Source organism: Cornus florida, unplaced genomic scaffold, assembly GCF_030987335.1.
Source record: "Cornus florida cultivar Cherokee Brave unplaced genomic scaffold, ASM3098733v1 CherokeeBrave_3.0.0_Hap2_Chr10, whole genome shotgun sequence".
NCBI lineage: Eukaryota > Viridiplantae > Streptophyta > Magnoliopsida > Cornales > Cornaceae > Cornus > Cornus florida.
This window is the reverse complement of record NW_026775580.1, coordinates 33,418,257-33,443,959: the sequence shown is the minus strand read 5'-3', so window position 1 is coordinate 33,443,959 and position 25,703 is coordinate 33,418,257. Positions and strand designations below refer to the sequence as shown.

General features: G+C 34.5%; 1 protein-coding gene and 1 pseudogene across 1 annotated transcript; one reads left to right on the top strand and one right to left on the bottom strand.

The window, feature by feature from the left end:
* Window positions 1-4,694: 4,694 nt before the first annotated feature.
* Window positions 4,695-5,162, bottom strand: LOC132277476 (secreted RxLR effector protein 161-like). Its single transcript, XM_059779329.1, has one exon. The coding sequence runs from the start codon at window positions 5,160-5,162 to the stop codon at window positions 4,695-4,697; it is 468 nt and encodes a 155-aa protein (XP_059635312.1).
* A 5,879-nt stretch (window positions 5,163-11,041) lies between these two features.
* Window positions 11,042-17,672, top strand: LOC132277475 (cytochrome P450 734A1-like; annotated as a pseudogene).
* The last annotated feature ends 8,031 nt before the right edge of the window (window positions 17,673-25,703 follow it).

The window sequence follows — 25,703 nt, the reverse complement described above, 5'->3', positions numbered from 1 at the left end:
AAGGTTGAGGCAAGTTTGTTCTACTATTTTACAGCTTTAGAAACTAAGTTCTCATGTGTATTACTGTTGTAGTTAATGTTGAGGTTTGATACCTATAAACACTTGTTGTTTTTTGGTTTAAGCTTTTGTTTTGTGTTAACCATGCCTGAATCATGTTATGAGTTGATTGCATTTCCATTAAGCATGAATATTTTGATGAATTGAAGCTGCTGAAGTTGGATCTTTACCAGAAAATTGACAAATTCATTTCTTGCCCTTAAAAACCAAACCTTCTAGGGTTTTAAGCTAAATTGTCTGTGATTTGAGGTCTTAAAGTATTATACCATGCCATTCTTGTCATATTTCACCATTGAACATGTGTATACAGTTATTACAAAATTGATAGACCAAAATCCAGCTTTGTGTAGAAGTGAAATATCAAATTTACCCATGTGAATAGTGATTCAGCTGTTTATTGACTAAGACCTGGTTTTTGCTACATTTTGAATTGCCCTTACTATACATTGTGAGTTTATTGTTTTAGCAAGGATATCTTTAAGATAGAAGACTGTGTAAATCATCTTAAGATCTATTCTAATGCTGCAATCAACAATGGACACTCAGTTGTCCTGTTTGAAGCTTGTATTTAAAAAGCTGATTATACAAACCTTGATAGTTGAGGTTCTCTGTTTGCATAAGCTACTATATTAAGCTTCGCATTCTGTTACCTTGCTCTTAACATCTTGTCTATCAAATGAACAAGTGTATAACATCATTTAGGAGCTGTGTAAGCTACTAATTAGTCTATGTTGTGGTCAGTACTTGTTTACCTCTTTGAGACCAGGTTTGTTCAAGTATTTTGCCGTAATCTATTCTTCTATGCATTGAATGTGGTATACCTTGTCATAAACTCTGAGTTTATCATTTAGACAAGTGTAACTTAACTATTGAAGACTGTGGACATCTCTGTTGGGGTGATTCTAAAGCTGTATTGTAGTGTATCTAATAAAATTTTGGTAGCTAGGGTTTGCAGACTTTAAGCTTGTTTAAGTGCTTAGAATATCATATCTTGTTGTGTTCATTATATTTACTATTTGAGCAAATGTATTTTGGGGTTTCAAGGCTGTGATATCAGAGAGGGTTTGTTGTGAAACTGTGCTGTGAAATGTCCTAACTACCCTTAGAATTTTGTGTGAAGCTCGTTTAAGTTATGGTCTGGATTTTACTTGTTGTACATTAACTATCATTGTGTTTGAGCATGCATGTCATATTTAGATAAGGTTATGGAAACCTAGAGTGAGCTGCTATTGAAGTTGCAGTGGAGATTAACAGATATATCCTATTGTTGTAGAATTCTTCTGAGCTAGGGTTTCTCATTCCTTGTACTTTGAGCTATGTTCTGATTCTAATGTTTTGTAACAACCATTGTATTATCTTATTTTACACCTTTTCATGTATTTGGTGAGCTGTGAGAGCTTTTGAGGTCCAAGCAAGGTGATGTGGACAGGGGGAGTGCGAAGTGCACTTAGTGGACTAGTGTGTGTAGAGGTTGTGAAAACTAGTGTCTTAACTTGTACAAGGGTATGTGCAGAGTGTGAGACAACTGAGTGTGTAACTACTTGCATACAACTAGTGGAGATCTTATTGGGCTGAAGCCAAGAACCAAGGTTTTTCCCTATTGAGAGGGTTTTCCTTGTAAAAGACCTTGTGTACTTGTGGACTGTTTATGTTGTGCTCATTGTTAAGTTGAATGATTGAAGATGGATATGATCGAAAAGAGAGAAAAAAGTATCATAGACCAATTCACCTCCTCTCCCTCTTAGTCTATCAAATTCAATACAATGTACTATCATACACAAGTGTATTATGATATAATACATGTGTGAAAAGACTTAATTTCCCCTGAAATGCTCTATAGCCAAATTGCCCTTAAAATGCTTTATAGTTAAATATCAAGTTATGTGCTAGGGATTGTAACCCTAATTGGCATGCAAAATGAGTCTTCAACATAATGTACCCTTCTTATACCATTTAAATAGTCTTCTTAGCAATGTGGAATGACCAATCTGCCCATGAAGATCAATAATATGCACTATACATGTCAGAATCACTTAGAGCTAAATGTAGTGAACCTATGACATATTTTTGACATTTAAAAGGCAAACCCTAATTCAAAGGTGAGACCAACAATCTCCCCCTTTGCCTTTGAATGTCAAAAACCAAATTATGCTTGAATGTCAAAAAGACACTTAAACAATTGACGACGGCCGTTCCAATACGCCAAACTGAATGTAGTGAATGTGTGGTTCAAGAAAAGCCTTTTATGTCAAATTTAAATTTATAAAAACCACTACCAACACCACTACTAACGTAGCAAGAGTGAGTAGGGATCGTCCCAAGGGATTATACGTGTTGGAATTTCAACTCCGACTCTAGCGTACCAAATGATTGCAAAAGAGAGTTGGGTTGGTTGATTACTTCTAGAAAAGAATTAATTAAAATGCAATAAAAATAAAACTAAGTAGAGATAGGGATTTAAGAGATGAGAAGAGAGGACTTAGGGTGTTGGAATCACCACTAAGCTCATGTAATTAACCACTTGCTTTCCATTAATGGGGAATATATTGTTGTGAACAAAATTGGTTCGACTAGCAAAGGTGACTCAACAAGTGTATAATGTCTAAACAACATGTGAAAGACTACAATATATCTATTGGATGAAGAATATATTGTCTAGACAACATGTGAAGAGAACAAAATATCAAATCAAGTCATTAAACCTTTCATTAAGCTCATAGTCCAAATAATTCACAAGGATGACTTAGTTAAACATGTATTGTCTAAACATCATGTGAGAGGCCACAATATATCTATTGGGAGAGGAATATATTGTCTAAATACATGTGAAAGATACAATATATCATAACAAGTCATTAATCCTTCATTAAGCTCAAAATTCCATTACACCACAATATTAGAGCATATGCTTCTTGCATTCAAAAACATGGAACATCAAAGAACAAGCATGAATTGTCTCCCCCATCTAACACTACACTACAACTACACTACTAGCATGAAAATAAACTAAGGGAGAGGTACAATCCATCAAGGAATAAGTATGAACCATCAAAAGACATAACAAGAGCATTCCATTAAGCACTAATGTCTAGCCATCACTAGATTCTCAATCAACCACACATAGACATGCAATTAATATAGAAAAACTAGTATAGAGATCAATTCCCCAAATAATCACACATAAGACAACATATAATTAAAATAGAGAATCAATGGAAGAATTAACCCATATAAATCATGTGAGACATAATTCCTAATTTAATCACACATAGACATGTAAATAAACTAGAGAATTAATAGGAAGAATTAGACCATGGAAATCATAGAAATATACCAAGATTCATGAAATTCACAAGGCTAGAACACTAATCACAACAATATATATAAAAATCCCCAAAAATAGAAATACAAGGGTTTAGATTACACAAGACTTAGGGCTCATCCAAGCCCTAAGTGTAGATCTAGTCAATCATGGAGGAGGTGGATGTAGTCATGGAATCAAGCTCCAAACATGGCTCCATCTTCTTCTTCCTCTTCTTCTTCTTCTTCTTTGAAGCTCTAGAGATAGAGAGATAGTGGATTTAGAGATGTGTTCTTGAGATGTGCCTCCACTTCTCTCTTTCTTCTAACCCTAATCTCTAACTTTTCTAGAGAGAGAAATAAAAATTACAATCTAGAAAAATAAAAAATGATAAAAGCTTAAAAATCCTCCTTTTACAAATGGGTTGCTTCCCTTTATATAGAAGGTCCTTTTCTTAGTCACTAAGTCTAGAATATATGCCCAAAAATATCTAATCCCGCAACTTTTTGGTAGGTGAACTTTTGGGCGCGCACGGAACATGTCCAGTTCGATCGATCCAACTTATTTTCAATCGATCCAACTTTTTCGATCGATCCAACTTATTTTTCAATCGATCCAACTTTTCTGATCGATCCAACTAAAAGTTCGATCGATCCAACTTTTCTGCGATCCATCCAACTTTTCAGCTTTTTAGTATCAGCTTCTTTTTGCTCCAAATCAGCCTCTTTTTGCTCCGGATCATCGCTAAGACTTAGTTTGACTCCAAAAAGGCCTTAAGAACTCATTTTTAGCCCATTTTAACATTATTGACCTGAAATAGATAAAAACACAAATAAGTACTAACACGGGTAAATAAGATAGATAAAGGTCCTAGAATACTCAAGCTTAAGGGGTTTAAATGTGTACTTTTCAGCTCTCATCAACAATCAACAATGTACCATTATAACAGTAATGAAAGCATACCAGATAATATACATATCCTTGATTAAGGTCTATTTCTCCCCCTTTTTGACATTGAAAGACAAAACATGAAAAGACATGTTAAGGACTACAAATGATTAGAAACAACCCCAAGAAGATCTCTGAGGGTTGAAAACCTCTGTGGTAGCAATGGCCTTGTCATGATATTTGCAAGTTGATCTTCTGTTGGAAGATAAGTGATGTCAATAAGCCCTTTTTGGACCTTATCCCTGAGAAAGTGGTATTTGATATCAATGTGTTTGCTTCTCCAACGCAATGTAGGATTCTTGCTAATGGCTATAGTACTTTGATTATCATAGTAGAGCTTTGGAGGACTTGAGAACGGAATGACCAGGTCTAAAAGTGTTGTCTTCATTTATAGTAATTGTGAACCAGCTTGTGCAGCAGCTATGTACTCAGCCTCTGTAATGGATGAAGACGCTGTGCTTTGTTTTTTACTAAGCCAAGAGACCATGTATGAGCCAAGAAGGTACCAACAGCCTGAAGTACTCTTCCTATCAGGTAGAGAACCACTGCAATCTGCATCAGAATAAGTTATAATAGGCAAGGAGGGTGAGTAAAGATAGTGAAGACCATAGGAGAGAGTTCCTTTGACATATCTGAGGATCCTTTTGGCAGTTTGTAGGTGAGAAGCCCTTGGATTGCTTTGAAATCTTGCAACTAAGCCCACATAATACATAATGTCAGGTCTAGAAGCTATGAGATACAGCAAACTACCAATAATGAACCTATAAAGTGTTGAGGGAACATTTTCTGTGGTACACTCAAGTGTAACCTTGGTATTAGGGCACAAAGGTATGGAAACTACATTGTTTTTAGCCATATTAAACTTCTTGAGTAACTCAGTGGCATACTTCTCTTAAGAGATGAAGATGCCAGTGAAGGATTGATGAATTTAAAGGCCTAAGAAGTACCTTAGAGTGCCAAGCATGGACATTTCAAACCTTATTTTCATATGGTTTGCAAATTCAGAGGTCAAAGAGGAATCTGAGCCACATAACATGATATCATCAACATAAATCTGCAGGATTAGAAAGTTGATGTATGTATCATCAATGATAAAGCCCACTTGCAATAGAACGAATCATTGTAGGATAGAGCTATGTTGAGAGTGTCGAACCTCAAGGACTGTGGTGAATTGTTAAGTATAAAATTAATCACTAATTTAATTTAGAAAGAAGATTTATTTGTTTAATTTGATTATGTATCAATAACATGAAATGTAAAAATAACGAATTTATCAAAAGATTGAGATCAAGAGAAGAAATACTTAGGGCTTGATTTCACCACGAACTTCATAATATGGTTAATTGATTCGACCTTAGGGATTTTAATAATTATGTATGATCAAGAATTAAATGAATTAACATCCAATTTCATTTAATTTCAAGAAGATAAATCATAAATTTATGTTAAGCAATAACCTATCTTCGGTTGGTATGAATTATCTACCTAACTACTCTAAACTAAATTGCAGTATAATTTGCCTTCCCTAAGTATAAATTATCAAAACATTCATTCACAATACAATTTGAGCACTATTGCATGATCACTATCCATATCGTTATGAGAAGCCCTTAGCCGCCAATCTCAAACAATAAAAATAGTTCGGATTTGATTAAAATAAAATCAATTCTAAGACGAGATATTAATTTAATCAAAAACTATTTTTATTTATTAAAACTCTAATTTCTTAGAAATTCTAAGTCAATTGATCATAATCATGCAATTAAAATACATAAATAATGAAAATCCCCAAAGTTAAAAACAATCAAACCATATTATTTAGATTCGGATTACATCAATGCCCTAAGAGAAGATTTAGCTACTCATGAAGATGGATGATATCATCGTTGTTGGTGTAGAAAGCATCTCCATGGACTGCAATTCTTCTTCTTGGGATCTTCTTCTTCAATCTTCAAAGAGAACTCCAAAAACCCTAAAAGCAGCTACGAGATCTGAAAATTGCCAGAGTTATTTCTTTGTGACTTTACATCTTCTTTTATAGGAAAAATTGGCTCCTATTTTTTCTTGGATGGGCTTTAGGACTTCTAGGGTCATCTGGGCATGTTTGGAACTTAAAAAGACAAGTTTAATAATAATCCCACATTTAAAGAAATTTCAGAATCAATAATATGTATGCATAAACCTAAATGGTGATAGATGAAATTCAAGTGTGATTCTTACCTTTAAAGCTTATACTTGAGAAGATTACGTCATTACCTTTCAAAGTTGTTCTTAGGACTAATCTGCCCCTTATAGTACAACTCTAGACTATTTTGCCCTTGTGATGGTTCTTAGACTATTTTGCCCTTTGAGGTAGAACTCTGAACTATTATGCCGTTGTAGTAGTTCTTGGACTATTTTTCCCTTTGAGAAATAACTCTGAACTGAATTGACCTTTATAGAAGTTCTTTGACTGGTTTGCCCTTTGTAGAAGATCGTGTACCTTTTTACCCTTTTGATATAACTTTCTTCAAGTAACTTTGTCTTCACACTAAAATCATGTAACGTATTCTATTTTTATCTCACTTACTAAGCACTAACTCATTAAATTACAGGCCAGGATTGGATTTTGTACTACAAAAATTTTCAATTACAATATTAAAATTGCTAAATTTCTAATAGTTGACATTGTGGGGAGTGGGTATGTCCAGCAACCACCCTGCAAGGTGGCACATTCTGAGGCAAACAACACATAGGTGGTTGTCAAACACCTATGAAGCACGAATATGGGACACGGGTACAATACGACATGGATAGAGCGATAAGGCAAATTTAAAAAAAAAAAACAGGACACGGACATGGACACGGAAAGGATATGGCAATAAAATAATAATATATTATAATATATATTTTACTTTTACTCAATTTCTAATTTATATTTAATAAACATAACTTTTAGGCCCATTATTCTCTTGAAAAATATAGGCCCAAATACCTTGAAAATATACACACACACACATATATATATATATATAGAATTATTATTTTTATAACCGGTTCTAAAAGGTAAGATTGCAATCTTATCACTTCTTTCTACCCTAGGGTTTTTATTACCTTTTTTTAAGCGGTTATCTATAGGGAATGAGACAGCAGAGGGGAAGCTTATGCTTCCAAATAGGAATTGATCGCAAACAAGCAACCTATTTTCGAAGCTTTTCATCGGCCAAAAGTCTAAAAATGCAAGTTCTCTCTTCTCCTGGAACCGACTTTCTCATCTCCACCATCCCTCTCCCTTAATCTGTCTTTCTATGAATACACACAACCATATACATGTATGTATATTTCTCTTTATCTTCTTCTTCTTTTTTTCTTTTTTTTTTTTTTTTTTTTTTTTTTTTTTTCAAAAAATTTGAACCCCATGTCCTATACGTGTCGCCGGCGTGTCTTTCGCCATGTCCGGCATGAAAAAAAGGAAAAAAAAAAATTAGGTTACCTCTACAGAGGTGTCGAGTGTCGAGTATAACCGCCTATTCTCACGTGTTGGTGCATCATAGTCAAACACACTTTGAGGGGAAGTTTCCACCAGTTCATAAGGGAGGCATTAACAGAAGTGGGTAGTTGCTGGGGCAACCAACCAAGACACTTGGCATGGGTTGGCATATGTCAGCATGCTTAGTAGTTGGGGCTGTCAATTGCAATGTAATGCTGGCATGCACCAGCAGGGGCGGCTCAATCTAATTTTAGGCTTTAGGCGAAAAATAAAAAGTGGCCTTTTTAACCATATAAATAAAATTAGTCACAACTCAAAAACAAAATATACAAATATATATACACACAAATTTATAATAATAAAAGTTAATAAAATTAAAAAATAATTAAAGAAAATAAACCATTGAACCTGATTTAAAAAAAAAAAATTAAAAAATAATTAAAGAAAAAGAACCATTGAACCTGATTTAGAAAATCAAAATCCAATATTTTTACAAATTTTTCAATGGACTAAATATGCGTTCATAACAACTATAAACTTGTAATGAAGACTTATTAAAAAAAAAAAAAAAAAAAGATTATGGAAAGTTTTCGCCATTTTTCCAAACAACAACATATAATATTTTACTATTGGTGTAACTTACCCTAAAATATTTTTAGTATTAGTGCAAAAAAAGTGAATGAGAGAGAAAGAAAGAGGGAAAAAAAAAAATTATGATACAAATTTTTGAGCCTAATATTAAATTAAAATCGAAACTAGTGTGGAGGGACAAAAAAAAAAAAAAAAAAAAAAAAAAAAGAAGAAGAAGAAGAAGAAGAAGAAGAAGAAGAAGAAGTTATTTTAGGATATAAATCTTTGAGGGCTAATATAAATTTTTTATATTTATTAGAGTTTAACAATATTAGGAAATAATTATAGAATAACTTAATATAAGAAAATTTTAAATTTTTGGAGCCTTCCTAAATCGCTTAAGGCTCGAACCGGCCCTGTGCACCAGATGTATCAACACTTGTATATCCTAGGTGGAGGGCATGTCTCCACCAATGGGGTGGGTAGTTTTGAGAGTTGCCTATATATAGGCTTGTGGAGTCTGTATCAAGTGAGATTTTGTGAGTTGGTGAAGAGAGTGTGCATTGTAATCTTGCTGCGGACGTTGGTCATTTCCTTGTATTATTTGTGAACATAGTAAAAGGTTGGGAGCCTTGGGGCTTATTTAAATCGTGGTGTGTGCTTTACATTACTGCTTTAAAATTACTTGTGTAGGAGTGTTACTTGGTGCGAGTTTATAGGCACCGAGTGTGGGTTGTCTGGATTTGACCAGGGTAGACGGCAGGGCTGGTTGATTGCCATCATAGGGCAAAAATTTCTGGGGTAGAATTTACCACGGTGACATTTAGAAATATATAACTAGTAGTTAATTGAAGTAGTGTTTTTTTTTATAAGGATAATTTTTCTTTTTTTTTTTCAAATAAATTAAAATTAAGGAGTATATAAAGAAAACAGTCTCGTCCTTGGATTAAGAGAATTGGGAAAATGGTGTACTGAATACATTAAGACTAATTTTTTTAATCTTTTCCACAAGGGATAGAGATGGTGGGGTTAATCTTTCAAACAACCTTTTTACAGGGGAGTGTGTTTTGCACTAGTTTTATAACCAGTGATATTATATCTAAATTGTTACCACTTTTTTTAATAACAAAAGATAATGGAAAAAAAAAAATTCCTCCTTTTTGTTATAAGTAAATCACAATCTCATATTATCCCTTTGGGTTATACTTCAACCTTAATTTTTTCACTTGTAAACAAAAGGCCATATTATTTTAGTTGAGCTTTTTTTAAGACTTACCACTTGTTTTTTTATCTGTTTTATATTTGTAAATTTTGCAATTTTTTTTCTTACTTTTGTCTTCTAATTAATCATACTAACATATAGGGTGCGCCTCTCGCATCATGAATATTGTAGACACTTTGAGAAATTAGGCCATAAAAAATGTTGAGTTTCATAATATTTAAATAAAATTTAATAAGTGGCCTTTTCAAATTTTATAAAGCACTGTAATGAAAGATTTTTTTTTTTTTTGAAAGTTTGTACTTGAAGAAAAATGTCCACACATGTATATAACATAATTTAAAATTTAATTAGCATCAAGAATATGGCTAATTAGTAATTTTACCTATATCCTTTGTTTCTTTTTCATTGTCGCGTAACAACTACGTGGACCCATCTTATTAAAGTTTAATGAAATACAAAACTCAAATGAAACACAAATTCAAATGAAATACTACAAATTTCAACTCATATGAACTATGGTGACCAGACCGGGCCATCATTTCTTCCGCTAGCCCTCTCTCTCTCTCTTTCTTTTTCTCTCTCTAACCATGCATCTTCTACTTAATTGTTACTCTAATCTTTCTACTTGTCGTCTTCTTCTTGTTCAAATCTATACACACAGTGATCTGGGTTCCATTGAAGATACTAAAACACTTCAGGAAACAAGGTATAGGGGGTCCAGGGGCCCAGGCTGCCGTCCGATCTTGGGAAACTCGGCGGAGATCAGACGGCGTATGATTGCGGAAGCTGAATCAAGAGCAAGAAACCTAATTGGCCTGTAATGAATACTGTCAACACAATGTACCTTCCTTATTACCATCTATTGATTGATTACTTGTTCATGGCTCCCTACCCACAACCTTCTCTTATATATAGAATATTATTATTGTATTGTTCATAATATACAATTTAATACAATATAATATTTTCCATTTTATTCTAACATATATAATCTGTATTTTCATTTGTTTTCTCTAAATTTCTCTCATTTCTAAAATAAAAAGATAATTATCTCTCATAAACAAAAATATTATTTCATTGGACAATATATTATTTCAAAGACTATTCTAACACTTTGTTTTAGCAATAATTTTGTCATTTTAGTTTTTTTAATTTTTATGTGGAGTTCAAGTGGAGAGAAGGGAAGGGGTTAATATCGCATCTTTTTAAAACTTTTTATATTATTAAAAAATATAATTTAAGTTCATCTTTGAATTTTATTTTCTAAGACTAATTCCTTGGAAAACTCTAAAATTCCCAAACACCGACACAGGAGAGAGAAGAATGTGGAATGGTTTATGATTGTTCAATTCCTTAATATATCCTTCCCTTTCCCTTTCACTATCGCTCAACAACTATATTGACACACACTCCTTATACATACAAATTTAGTGCCTTATTTTTTACTTGAAAAGGCGCTCACTATGAACTGTGATCACCAAACAGTCCTATCATTTCCTCTGCTTGTTCTCTCTTTCTAACCATGCATTTTCTACTCCTTACTCTAATCTTTCTACTTTTCACATTCGTCTTCAAATTCGTACACTCAGTCATCTGGGTTCCATTGAAGATTCAAAAACACTTCAGGAAACAAGGCATAGGGGGTCCCGGCTACCGTCCGATCTTCGGAAACTCGGCAGACATCAGCCGGCGTATGATTGCGGAAGCTGAATCAAGGCCAGTCTCTTTCAACCATGATATCAATCGGGTGATTCCACACTACTACAAATGGTCAACCATTTATGGGAAGACATTCCTGTATTGGTTTGGGGCAAAGCCTCGTTTGGCTATAGCCGACCAGGACATGATTAAGGAGGTGTTGCTCAACAACAGTGGCTCCTTCAAGAAGATTGAGTTCAATCCTCTGGCTAAGCTTCTATTGGGGGATGGACTTGTTCGTCTCATGGGTGAGAAATGGGCCCTTCACAGAAGAATCACAAACCAGGCCTTTAACATGGAGAGGGTTAAAGTAATCCTCTCTTTCTCTCTCTCTCTCTCTCTCTCTATATATATATATACATCTTTTTATTATTATTATTATTATTATTATTATTATTATTTAGCACATGTTGAAGCTCGAACTTTCAGATAAAAAAAATACCACTAGCCTGGAGTTTTATGTCTATATATTTGTTCAAAGCACCAACATTAGGATTCCAAACACATTAAATATATAATTCTGCCAATAAACTCACTCATACAATCATATGCTCTTGTGTGACTTGAACGCTCAACTTTTTACTTTTACTTTGAAAGAAGGTTGGACTGCAAATCATGCACATGTATTGTCATCCGGTAAAATTTGGATTGTTTGAAAAGATTTCAGTTAGGCCCTCTTTATAATGCTTAAAAGAAACACTGTCCTAGACTCCTAGTCCTATAGATAACAAATGAGTTCCTATTTGGGCATGTCTAGACTTTAATGAGCTCTATGGGACTTTTTTTAGTTGTTGTTGTAGTTCCTGATTTTGTTTCTATGGGTATCTCAAGGATATAAAGAATTAACTGAACAAGGTCATGCTAACATTTATATTAATATGTTGAAACTTACCACAATATAGCTTAAACATACTTTGGAGACTAATATAGAGCAAGTCCAATGCAAAATTTAATTTAACTTTGTGATTAAATATTAGAGGAATGTTTTGGACATTTGTGCTAAATTATTATAGTGCCTAACTGTCTTTGACAGGGTTGGGTGCCAGAAATTGTGGCTAGTACTAGAAAAATGCTGGAGAAGTGGGAGGAAGAAAGAGAGGGGAGAGACGAATTCGAGGTGGAAGTGCACAGAGAACTTCATAACCTCTCAGCAGAAGTTATATCAAGGACCGCTTTTGGGAGCAGTTTTGAAGAGGGGAAGCGCATTTTTTAATTACAAGAACGGCAAGTAAGTCTGGTGTTGGAGGCTTTAAGGAGTGTCTACATTCCGGGATTCAGGTGACCTTTTGTGGGAAAATTAATTATAATGCTTACCTTATTCTTATAACTGATATGCCTTGTCTATCTTCAAATTAGTTGACCCTTCCAATTTGAGATGTTATTATACCCTCTAGATAGTAATACATTACTTATCCTTTCTAAACATTTTGCAACTGCACTATCAATTTCATGGTCCTAATTTTTTCTTAGTTGTTATTTTGTGTTTCTTGATTTGGGACAAAGTTGACTTCTCTCTCTCTCTCTCTCCCTCTCAAAATTGAAATATATACAGGTTTTTGCCCACTAAGAAGAACAGAATGATGTGGAGGATGGAGAAACAAATTCAAGATTCTATTAGGATGTTAATTGAGAAGAACAAAACAAGAGAAAATTCAAAAAATCTACTTACCTTGTTAATGTCTTCCCACAAGAATCAGGATGGAAAAAAAGAGAGATTGCGGGTGGAGGAGATTATAGATGAATGCAAGACATTCTACTTTGCAGGAAAAGAAACCACTGCCAATCTTTTGACTTGGGCACTTCTACTCCTAGCATTGCATCAAGAATGGCAGAGCAAGGCACGGGATGAAGTGTTCAGCGTTTGCAGAGACAATGGGCTTCCTGTTGCAGAGAATTTGAATTTAGTCCCATTTGCTCATGTCAGTAGCACAACTGCACAAGGAATTTTTTTTTTCCATCAGTCTAGTGCAGAAGTATGGTGATATAGTGATATCATTACTTCTTACTGCAATGGCTGTGTTAAGGTACGTTGCCGTGGCATTTTGAATTTGAATAGTCTGAAATAACTTTGCTATGAAAGACGGTCCAAAATAAAGAAAATCAAAAGGAGGACAAAGTGATTTGCCTTTTTGGCCTTGGGATAGGAAAGAGAGATGTAGATTAAAGATACAAGAATTTCCTAAATTTAAGAGTTCCACTCAAATTTAGGATCCAATCTTGGTATACCAGTGCAGCAGCAACAGCCACACCCCTAACCATATTCTTAGAAGATTCCCATTTAAACTTCACACTCATCTAATTTATTAGTTCTACCCAACTCTCCGTTTGTCACGACATTCCACACTTGTGCAGAACTTGAAACCGAAGTCATTTGATGAAGTTGCAATTCAAAGAATAAGTGGGAATGATCCTCTCTGCCTGTCTTTGGACAAAAACACGAGAAACCCATCTATACCTAATGTGTATTTTTACTATTTGATAAAATATCTCCTACCAACTAGAATCTTTAATGTTGCTTCTCTTCTTTCCCATATGCAAAACAAGCCATCTATACAATTTTACATTTTTTTGACAGGTGAGCATGATACTTGATGAAACGCTACGACTCTACCCTCCAGCTTTGATGTTGATGAGGCAAACGTCAAAAAATGTTAAGCTACAGAACCTAGACATTCCAGCCGACACACAACTCTTTTTGCCCATGACTGCTGTTCATCACGACACGGAGATATGGGGAGCAGATGCTAATGAGTTCAATCCATTGAGGTTTGCTGAGCATCGAAAGCATCTAGCCTCATTTTTTCCTTTCGGGATAGGCCCCAGAATCTGTGTAGGCCAAAATTTAGCTGTGGTTGAGGCAAAAGTTGTCCTAGCTATGATCATCAGACAATATTCTTTTGAGGTATCACCATCGTATGTTCATGGTCCGATGCAGTCTCTGACCCTGCAACCACAATACGGTGCACACATTCTCTTTAGGTGGATTTCAAATTGAAGGTGCACACATTCTCTTTAGAGGATTATAAATTGAAGGTGTTACAAGTATGAAGAGTTTCTGTAAGTAGAATAACTAAAGCATTCCTTCATCTTCTGGACATAATAAGTTGTATATTAAGTTTTCGTTTTGGTCCAACACAAATGATGGATTCCTGCGATTCATAAGCCTCCTAATCTGATTGAGGAGTTCAATTTGAGGTTACCCATGTGCAGTGACGGATACAGAAAAATATTTGAGGGGCGGCCTTTAATGCAACAATAAGACGAAACAATCATCATCAAAATAATAGAGAGATGTAAGAAAGAAAAAATATATAAAGGAAAAAAAATTAAATTTAGAGCCTAAATGTCACAAATCCAATAATCTATGACAAGGGTAAGTTGGGTAGTCCAGTTGGTAGGTAGAGGCACTTCCTGATTCGTGTCTGAGCCCAGGTTTGACTCCCCCTCCCCCTAGCTCCTTGCCAGAAGGAAATAATCCTCTGTAAGATTATTAGTTGTATATATATATATATGCATATGTATTTAAATGTATATGGATAGTGAGAGGAAGAGAAGAAAACGTCAATAAAAGGTTAGTTTGGTATTAAAAAAAAAAAGGGTATGTTTTTAAAGTTCCATAAAAATAAAGAATGCCTATTAATGACAATTGTTGTGATTGGTTCACAACAGAGACTGTTGACAGATAATTGCTGATATTAAAGACTATCATTATCACTCCTCTGAAAAAAATAAAATAAAATAAAATAAATTTGAGGTATGCTTTTAGAGTTTCATAAAAGTAGAAAAAAACTATTAATGACAACTGTTGTGATTGGTTCACAACTTGAGAACTATCAACACAACCAATCACAACAATTGGAGTGCCAAGGACAGTTGCTACTAACGATTGTCAATCAACACTCGATGTTGTGAACCAATTACAATAGTGCTAGGGATAGTCTCTAGTAACGACGGCCAATCAACACTCGCTGTTGTGAACCAATCAAAATATTTGTTATTAATAGGGTTTTCCTACTCGTATGGAGCTTTAAAAACATATATTTTTAAGACTAAATTACCCTTTTATTTAATTAACATTTGACATTCTCTGGTTGTTGACGCACAAAAATAACAGCCTAAGTAGCAGCCATTTTGGCATCCACATGAGCAAATGAGAGAGAGACAAGTGGACCAAATTCATGGTATAACAATAGATCCACAAGTGAGCTTCATTGAAGGGAAATAAAATTCCAAGACTTGTATAGTCCAGCAGATAAAGGCGGACAAAGGGGTGGGCAAAGGTGGACTGTAGCCCACCTGTGAGAAACTGAATTTTTTTAAGATTTTAAATTTATATTTATTTCATGATTTTTAGTTGTCAAAATTTGATTATTTAGTCTTATATTAGAGACTTACCCAATTTAAATGTTTAGTGGGTTGATTTGGATATTTGTTGCATAATATATAAGTGTGTGCGCGCGCGCATGCGCATCTATTTGATGAGAAAGGGCCAGCCGTAATGAAGGAAAAAAAGAATAAGTGAGATGTTATTGGTGGGTTCCATTAGAATTTTAATGGGTTGATTTTGTTACTTTATATATTTTGTTTATATATATATTTATGTATTGCATATGTCTGATGGAATGAAGAAGCAATGGGCGGCTGGGAAAAGAAAAGAAAAAGGGATAAAGAAAAAAGAAATAGGAAATTGTAATGGTAATTCGTGGGACCCACTAGGAAGTCCTTTTGGCAACTTTTGACTTTGGGTATATTTTCACATGGGTTTATTAGAAAAAAGGTGAATGAGTTGATAAAGATTACTACCAATCCAATTTAGTGGGTTGATATTTTGTCTGACATCTTTTTGAGGGTGTGGTGAGTAGTATTGACGTGTGTATGGAGTCGGTGGATTGCGTTTATATATATATTAGTGTATGTTTTGAGACTTTAGTAAATGCACAGAGTGAAGGAAATAGAGGAAAAAAATTAAAGAAAGAGACAGAGGGCCGAGATTGAGGAGATTTTAGAGATGAGCCGAGATTTCAGAGAGGGCCGGAAGCTTGAGGCTTTGATGATCCAGTGAGGAAAATTCTTTTTCAGGGTAGGGGTGTTCTAATTCACTCAATCTTTGATTCTTGTGATTCATTTTCCTATAACTAATGTACAACATGCTTGAATGTGATTATCCTTTAGAGAAATTTCTTTAGTGTTGTATATTAAATTTGTATATCCATGTGGGTTTCTATGTGAAAGTGATTTGTGAATAGATAGTTGTTAAAATGAAGAAAGAATCATGCTTAAATGGTTGTGTTTTAAATTCTTATGTTTAATGGCTAAAATTTGATTATTTATATGCATGTTCTTCCATGAGAATTATTTTGATAAGCTTGTAATATTTGTTAGAGTTGATTTGCATGATATTACGGCATTGAGATGCAAGAAGCATTCAGGCATTGAGATGCATGAAGTTGGAAAAGAAAAGGGCAAAAGTATTTTAAAATAAAGGCAATTATTTTTGGGAAATGATTTTTGATGAAAGATTTTTGAAAACCGGACGCCTAGGAAGCGCCTAGTGGTCTGGGGTGTTAATGTGATCTAGAGGGAGGTTGAGCTACCGAGGCCCAGACAACGTCATGGAGGTGCCATGTAGTCGGGGAAAGCTAGCCAATCCTTCCCTCGTGGCGCCATAGAGGTGCTATGGGCCGGATTGCATTAACGGTTTAGAACGGTATAAAAGAATTGTTTTGGAAAACGGGGAGCAACATTGGCATGACATTGCATCTCATTAATATTTTTCGTGTATGGGTGATTGGATGATACTTGGTTATATACTGGTTGTGGTGTTATTGATATATATATATATATATATATATATATATATATATATATATTCCTTATGGCATGATCCCGTTTGCCTTTACCTATTCTTGGTATGGATTCACTGGGTCATAAGAAGTGTGTCTTAGACACTTCCTACCAAGCTTATGCTCACCCCTTTATTATTAACATTTTTCAGGACTCGGAAGGGAAGTGGCGGACGACGCTCCTCCACAGGGTTCGATGGGTCAGTGGACTGTTTTGACATATTTTGTAACTATGATCTCATTCTATTATTATTGCTATTACTATTTTTTTAAAACCCTGGGATGACACGTATATTATATACTGACGCAGGAAAAGATGGTAGTGTCCTTAGTTGACCTCAGGTTCGGATAAGGACCCGTTTAACGATTTAGACCCTCGAGTTCGGGTCGTTACAAATTTGGTATCATAGCAATGGTTCGAAAACCAGTAGGATAACGGGTAGAGGCCTACCTAGGGTTGTGTGGAAGGTGGATTGCATTTTTTTTGTACTTATGTGTTAAAGTGTTTGTTACCTGAGAAACATGTTTACTTATTTAATTGCTTATGTGTTTACGGTTTTAAAAGGCATGCTTATTTGCTAAGTGTTCACATGCTTAAATATTTAATTGCTAAAATGTGAGTTATATGGCCATGATAATGAAATGTATAAATTATTGATAACATATTAATTATGATATGATGACAAGTGTGATTTAGGTGGTAACGACAAGTGGTAGGCATGGTGTGTTGCAATTTTATTTTAAATGATAATGTGGCAAGTAGTGAGCATGGTTGGTGCAAGCATGTCTCATATGGTATTGTGATGGTTATTAGGCATGGTTATGCAAGTTTTATTTATTTATTTATTTATTAATTCCACCTAGACCCCTTGAGGTTTGCCAATATTCCACTTACACCCCCTTTACGTTTCATAATTCCACCTACCTCCCTTAAGGTATGGCTTTACGTATCAAGTTACCCCCTATCGTTAAGTAACTGACGGTTTGTGCTAATGTCAGCAGGAAAAATGGATAAAAGGTCAATTTTCCCGTTCCAATCCCTTAAATGATATTTTTAACCTTATTAACTATTGCAGAATTACAAAACTGCCATTGACTTTTTAACTCTAAAATACAACAATGCCCTTCACTTCACTTAGGCAGTATATATATATATATGTGTGCATATATTAGTTATGTTTATTATTTCTAGTTGGAAATGGAGGGTTGGTAATGGTTGTCAATTTTACAATAAAAAAAAACCAAATTGTCATAAAGAGGCTCATACCAAATTGTTGACAAAAGACAACAATTGGCTATTGAGCAGATGACATACATTCACAACAGTTTACTTCATTTTACCCTTACCATTGATACACACGGGAAATGAAAAATGGTCATACTTTTCACAATGTCATTATCTGTCAATTTTGAATATACAAGTGTTTGCATACCTGTTAGTGTGTTTTACTTTGAAATGCAAACTTCTAGGAGTGCTTTTAGATTCCAAATACTTATACTTCTAACAAAACGAAAGGATATCATAAATCTATGGCAATGCAATATGATGCTGACACAATATATAAGGTGAGATGAGCATAATTCATAGCTATTAATGATAAATACAACTCATTCCAGCAATCTAAACCTCTAGCATAATTTCATAAGCACCGGATTCAGCAATTAAAATTAATTTCAGGAAGAAATCTAAGCAATCTTGCAATGAAAAAAAAATTTCTTCTGAGGTACACTCATCTAATGGCTGAAGAAGCTCAATTACTAGATGAAATCCTAATTCAAAAGAATAATTAATTCATTTCATTCCATCCAAGACAAAGGCCAGTATAGTAAGTCATATAATGGCTACAAAAGCATACCAACCTAATCCATAAACACAAGTTGCAAATCATATTGTTTTTTCAAGTTGCAAAAATACACAAACATAATGCAAAATACTAACAAACATCATTTTTCAACATTACAGTTGTCCCATAATGACACATACTGCCAAATGAAGTCTTCATTTTATATACTTATTGGATTCTAAGATCCTCCAAACCCACTTCCTCTGGCTCCCAATTGGGCAAATACAGGTATGTATTTCCCTTTCTGTGGTAAACTAATTTGTGCCCCTGTTCCTTTATGTGGTCCTAGTGAGGGTTCTCTTCCTTGTGCATTTGATGGACCTGCAATCCCTTTTCCTTTCTCTACATTTGGAGTAGCAAAACCACTTCCTCTCTTTGACTGTTACACGTAACAAAAAATATATATTAAGACATAAAAATGAATTAGTTTTCTATTAAAGAAAGTCATTACAAGATACCTGTTGTGTGTTTGGCCCTAATTGGGCTGCTCCTTGACTTCCTATTACTCTTATTTGTGCATTTGTTGAACCTGCAATCCCTTTTTCCTCTCTGTACAACACTTGGAGCAACTGAACCACTTCTTCTTGACTGTCACACATAACAAAAACACATGTTAAGACATATAAATAAATTAATTTTTTTATTAAACAAAGCCATTACAAGATACCTGTTGTGCGTTTGGCCTTGATTGGGCTGCTCCTTGACTTCTTATTCCTCTTGTTTGTGCATTTGTTGGACCTGCAGTCCCTTTTCCTCTCTATACAACCCTTGAAGCAACTGAACCACTTCTTCTTGACTATCACACATAACAAAAACACATATGTTAAGACATATAAATAAATTAGTTTTTTTTATTAAACAAAGCCATTACAAGATAGCAACAGAATCACTTCCTCTATGTGACTGTCACACATAACAAAAAACATATGTTAAGACATAGAAATGAATTAGTTTTTAATTAAACAAAACCATTACAAATACCTGTTGTATCCCTTTTCCTTTCTGTTGTGTGCTTGGCCTTGATTGAGCTGACCCTCTTTTACTCTGTGATGGCACTGAGCTACCACACTCTCTTGCAGCTTTTTCTTCCTAACAGTAAGATATATAAGTATATTAATGATTCATTAGATAAAAAATAATTTAAAAATAAAGTAAATTGAATACCAGTTCTCTTCTAGTTGGAGCCATTTGACAAGTCCTTTTGTTATGCCCTGTCCTTTGGCAAAGCATGCACCTTAGTTTGGAAGTCCTTCTGACCACACTAGTAGTTTTGCGGGGTTCATCAGCATCTCTCTTTCTGTTCTTCCTAGGCCTGCCAGGTAATCTTCTAGGAGGAGGAGGCTCTAATGGTATTCCAGTATATGGCTCCCACAATTGTTTGTCAGGTATAGGATGTATAATCCCTTCATATATCTTTATATATGTGTTAATGGTGTAAGAGGAATCACAAAAAGTCTTAATATTTTCTCTGTTGTAACATATTGTAACTACTGAATGCTTACAAGGTAAACCTGAGATTTGCCAACCCATACAGTCACATGTTCTTGTATTAAGATTAACAATATGCCTAATTGTGTCATTTATGACTTCAAACTCTCCCTTACCAGCAACCATCACAGCAAATGCCCTTCCCTCATCAATAACCTTGTTTAACTTTTTCTTTATGTTTGGTGTAACCAATCCTTGCCAAGTGCAACCTTGTTGGTACCTCTTGTGAATTCTTTCCATCAGTTTTGCCCTAATCCCATCGCATGAAAGTAGAGGCAACATCCTAAGATCACCCACCCAATTGTTGAAGCTCTCACTTATGTTGTTGGTCACATGATCATTCTTCAAATCTGGATTGAATGCATGCCTAGCCCATGATGACAACTCAAAGTTATTCATGAGCCAGTTGTGGGCTGCTCTATTTAAGTTTTGTATTTGGTCCATGGCCTTTTGAAAATCTACTACATTAGAGGCTCTAATAGCCTTCCAAAATTTTTGTCTTAACAGTAGACTAGGATATTTTCTCTTAAATAAATTATGTAAATGCCTACAACACAATCTATGAGTAGCTTGAGGAATAGTTTCAATTAATGCTTGATCAAGACCGTATCACAAATGATATAAAAACAGTACATGAATTAAAATAAAATTATTGTAGTGTGAATAAAAAAACAGTAAATGAATTAAAGAAAAACTAGTAAAGTAAAAAAAAAAATATTAAAATGTAAAAAAATAATAAAATGCTAACCTTTTGCATGTCTGACATGAAGGTCCAAGGCTTAGCAAGTACATCTACCTCAATAACAGTGCTCAAATGCTGCAAAAAAAATGCCCAACTTTCTTTCCTTTCACTCTCCACTACACCAAATGCCACAGGAAATAACCCATTATTGGCATCCAAAACAATGGCTGACAATAGCACACCACCATATGGTCCCTTCAAATGGCACCCATCTAACCCCAGAAATGGTCTGCATCCCAACTTGAATCCAGTTCTCATTGATTCAAATGAAATGAATATTCTTCTAAATGTTGGGTTCAAAGTATAATCCGGTCTCCAATGGTCAAACTTAACTATACTGCCTGGATTACATTTTCTGATTTCATTTGCATACTGTGGCAATAACTCATATGAGGAAGCATGATTGCCCTCAACTTCAGCTATTGCCTTCCCCCTTGCCCTATACAACTATGACCTCTTAGCTTAAGTCCAAGAGCCCCTTTAATTACCCCTTTGAACCCCTTTACACTTAATTCTGGATTTTCTTTAAAAATTTTTACCAAACTTCTTAGCTAACCACCTAGAATCTGCTTCTCCATTGTGGGAGAGCCTAACACAATCATGCTTATCATTATATGTCTTAACACAATATGTCTCCTCTTCTCCGATACGGGATGCATGTATCCTCCATGGGCAGCCTTGTGTTGCACACCTGCAAGTCACTCTCGACCTTTCATTTTTTACCATTTTCAGTTTAAATCCCTCCTGAATTGCATAATCCTTCAATGTATCTCTAAATTCTTCTACATTTGGAAAGATATGATATATTTCCAATTTAATTTTTTGCCCTTCAACTCTTTCAAACACTTTTCCAAACTTGCTATAGTCAATCACCATCTTTGACCTTCTCTTTCTTTTTCCTTTTGGTTTTATCTTACCATTATACCCTTCATCATCATCATCATCATCATCATCATCATCATCATCATCATGTTCTTCTGCATTATCTCCCTCTCTATCTTCATTATAATCACTTGATGAGTAGCCACAGTCATCATTAGACGAGTAGTCACTTAACCCATCATCACTTCTATTGCAATACTTATTTCCCAATGTTGTTTCATCTACTAACCCATCATCACTCTTATTTTCATTCCAGTCTCATCTTCAGTGCTAAAACCATACACATAATCCTCATCCTCATCATATTCTTTTTCATTGTTTTGACCACCCTCAACATTTTCCCTTTCATTGTTTTGACCAACCTCTTCATCATTTGCCTATTTATTGTCAAACTCAACATTTACCTAATCGCTGTCAAGCCCACACCACTATAATCCACCTCTTCATTCACACCACAGTATGATGAAGCACTAGCATGGACAGAAGAAGTTTCAATTGATACAGGTACAGGTTGTGGTCCATTGTTTGGAATCTCAACATTGATAGCTGGAATTATATCGACAAATATGTTTATGTCACTCCTACAATTGTGAAAACTAAACATCTCCAGCACATCATTGTCATCAACAACCAACATTCTGAGCTTACTATCATATAATTCATATTCAATTCTAAGTGCAACCGCCACATCACCAAACAATGGACAACAACAATACTTATAACAATCATCATGCAATTCCATATAAGAGTATCTATCAAGATCCACATTCCATAATGTAAACACTTTATCCAAATGATGGACTAATAATTTATGACGTATCTCCATGACTTCGACAAAAAGACAAGCCCTGCATTTACAAATAAAGCAATATAAAAACAAAAAATTAAAAACTTATAATCATAATACATCATAATAGAAATTTCATTTTGCATATGAAATTCAAGCAAGGCTCAAGTTTATAATAGTACATTTTATGAACTGGACTGAAAAAAAAAAAAAAAACAACAACAACAACTATTTTTTTATGAACTGAATTGGGAAAAAAAAATAATAATAAACCAACAACAACAACTATTTAATAATAGCACATTTTATGAACTGAACTGGGAAAAAAATTTATAAATAAAATAACAACAACTATTACTCTATAATATGCGTGGAAATGCAACTTCCTTCCAGAAAAAGATAAAAAAAAAACTACTCAATACATATATGCCTGAATATTATATTTCCTATTACATTCCATGTTGAGTCTTCACAAAAATTTAGGCAAGAAACCAGTTCCCAACAATTTTTGAGAGAATATAACTAAAACATTTGCAAAATACATCGAGTAAGCACTTCGATCCAAAAGCAAAGTCTCAATAGAGTTATGCAAAAATACATTAGCATAAGAAAATTATTTTTGATGATGGACATCTGTGATAAGCTAGCAGAAGGTCTCAACTGCTTCATTGATGTGCCAGAGCATGAGAAACAACTACAAATACACCAAAATATAGCTCTAGAAAACTCTACAGATTTCATAACACAGTAATTAAGTGAAACTAAATGATAAGTTTAAACATCATTCAATGATAGACAAAAAAAAAAATATATATATATATAGTAATAATTTTTGACACAAGCACAGAAAAAAAAAATAATAATAACAATTTTTGAAAGAAAAAGAAAAAAGAAAGCACAGAAAATGAGGAAGTAGTGTGTGATGGGAATTTACACTACTTCCTCAGAAAATGATAAACTTGCAGTGTTTATATATGTTTTATTATTTTTTGGAAAAATTAAAAAATAAATTAAGCAAGGAAATTTACCAGCAACTTCTTAAAGACTTTTATAAACTTTTGGTGATGACTTTAAAAGTAAAGTTTCAATACCAAGTTGGAGAAGTAATTATTAAATTGAACCCCATTCGAAATAGAGGTCCTTTGTGTCCAAATGAAATTTCTGGGATAGGTATTGCATAATTTCTAGGACTCTTCAATATTAACCATCACGCCGTGTTCATTTAAAACATAAATCAGGAAAAAGCAAAAAAGAAGGCACAGAAAACATATAAATTCAAATAATTAAAAAAAAAAACACCTAAATTTCATAACAATAATTATGAAAGTAATACAAGTCATATATTGATGGTTTATAAAAGTAAAGCCTAAAATCTTAACAAAAAACCCTAATTGCAAGTCAATGTCACAGTCAGTAAACCTAATTTGTGATTAATATAATCAAAACAGAAAAACCCTCACATACAAAATCATAACAACAAACCTTAAAATCAAAATAGGGAAACAACATTTTATACATACCTTGTGCTCAGAAAGCCCTAATAGCAATCGTTCGTAGTCACCAAGCCCTAATAACGATCGTTCTTCGAATCAAACCATGTTTCGCTCCCATTACGTTCTTCGTTTGGTTTGATTACATAATTCGAAGCAAAGAAATCACCCAAAATAGGGTTGTGTCTCTCTCTTTCTCATTGTCGCCCATTCTTTCTTTATCGCATTTGGGTTTCTGTATATGGAACAAAAAAAACAAAGTGTTGGGATCATTTTAGTAACACACAACTAAGGTCAGTTAGGTAATTTTACTCTCAGGTATATCTTTATATAAAAATCAATATATAATTCATGGGCAATATCGTAAAATTGCACATTTCCGTTAATAAAGTGGACGGTCGTCACTGACAGGGGTGGTAGGTGGAATTATGAAACGTAGAGGGGGCGTAAGTGGAATATTGGCAAACCTCAGGGGGTGTAGGTGGAATTAACCCAAAAAAAAAAAAAGAAAAAGAAAAAAGGATGGGGTGCTTAAAATAAATAAATAAATAAATGATGTGACATGATTGTATCATGGTATGGGATACGGTTATTATATATATATGTGTACATGTATAGGAGCATACGGTTGAGTATGGACGGTTGTGTGGGTTTTGACCTGAGTAGGTAAGGATCTCGGTTGCTCTAGGGTTATTGGGTGTCGGTTCTTATCGAACAAATGACGTAGGTCTTTAGCTCATGGATCGAGCTATTCAGTGCATTATTGATTCAGTTTTCTCATTATTTTTACGGCGTAGTGTTTGGGGCACGACCTTCGAATGATTGCTATGGCATAGTGCGAGGTCCAGGGCGAGATGTATAAGTTTCATATGTTAGTGCTGGGTTTTGTAACCGGCAAGATCTGGTGTACGGTCGTGGGAGAAAGATATGGCCTTAGGGAGATAGTGTTTATGACTTGGGTCACAGTTTGGTGCGGAGGTTCTTTTTGAACCGGTTTGTGATACGTGTGATAGAGGTTACTAGAGTCACAAGTGTAGTCTATTGGTTGTAGACGTGTATTTCGAGTATTCTATTACAGTCTAAGGAAAAGTGTTGGTTATGGTTATTGGGGAGGGGGGGGGGGGGGGGGCTTATTTGACTCTGTAGGTCTAAGGTGATGAAGGCATTGACTGAAGTCATGCCCATATTTGGGCAATCGGCTGTTTGATGTGATTCAGTTCATGGGTTGTAAAAGTCTATTTTAGAGATTGGTTTATCGATGAGTGATTCCTATTTCGGATAGCTACAGGAGTGTGTAGGTAATTGACTTTCGGTGAGTTGATTGTATGGCTCGGCAGATGAGCGGGATTATAGGTTGTCACG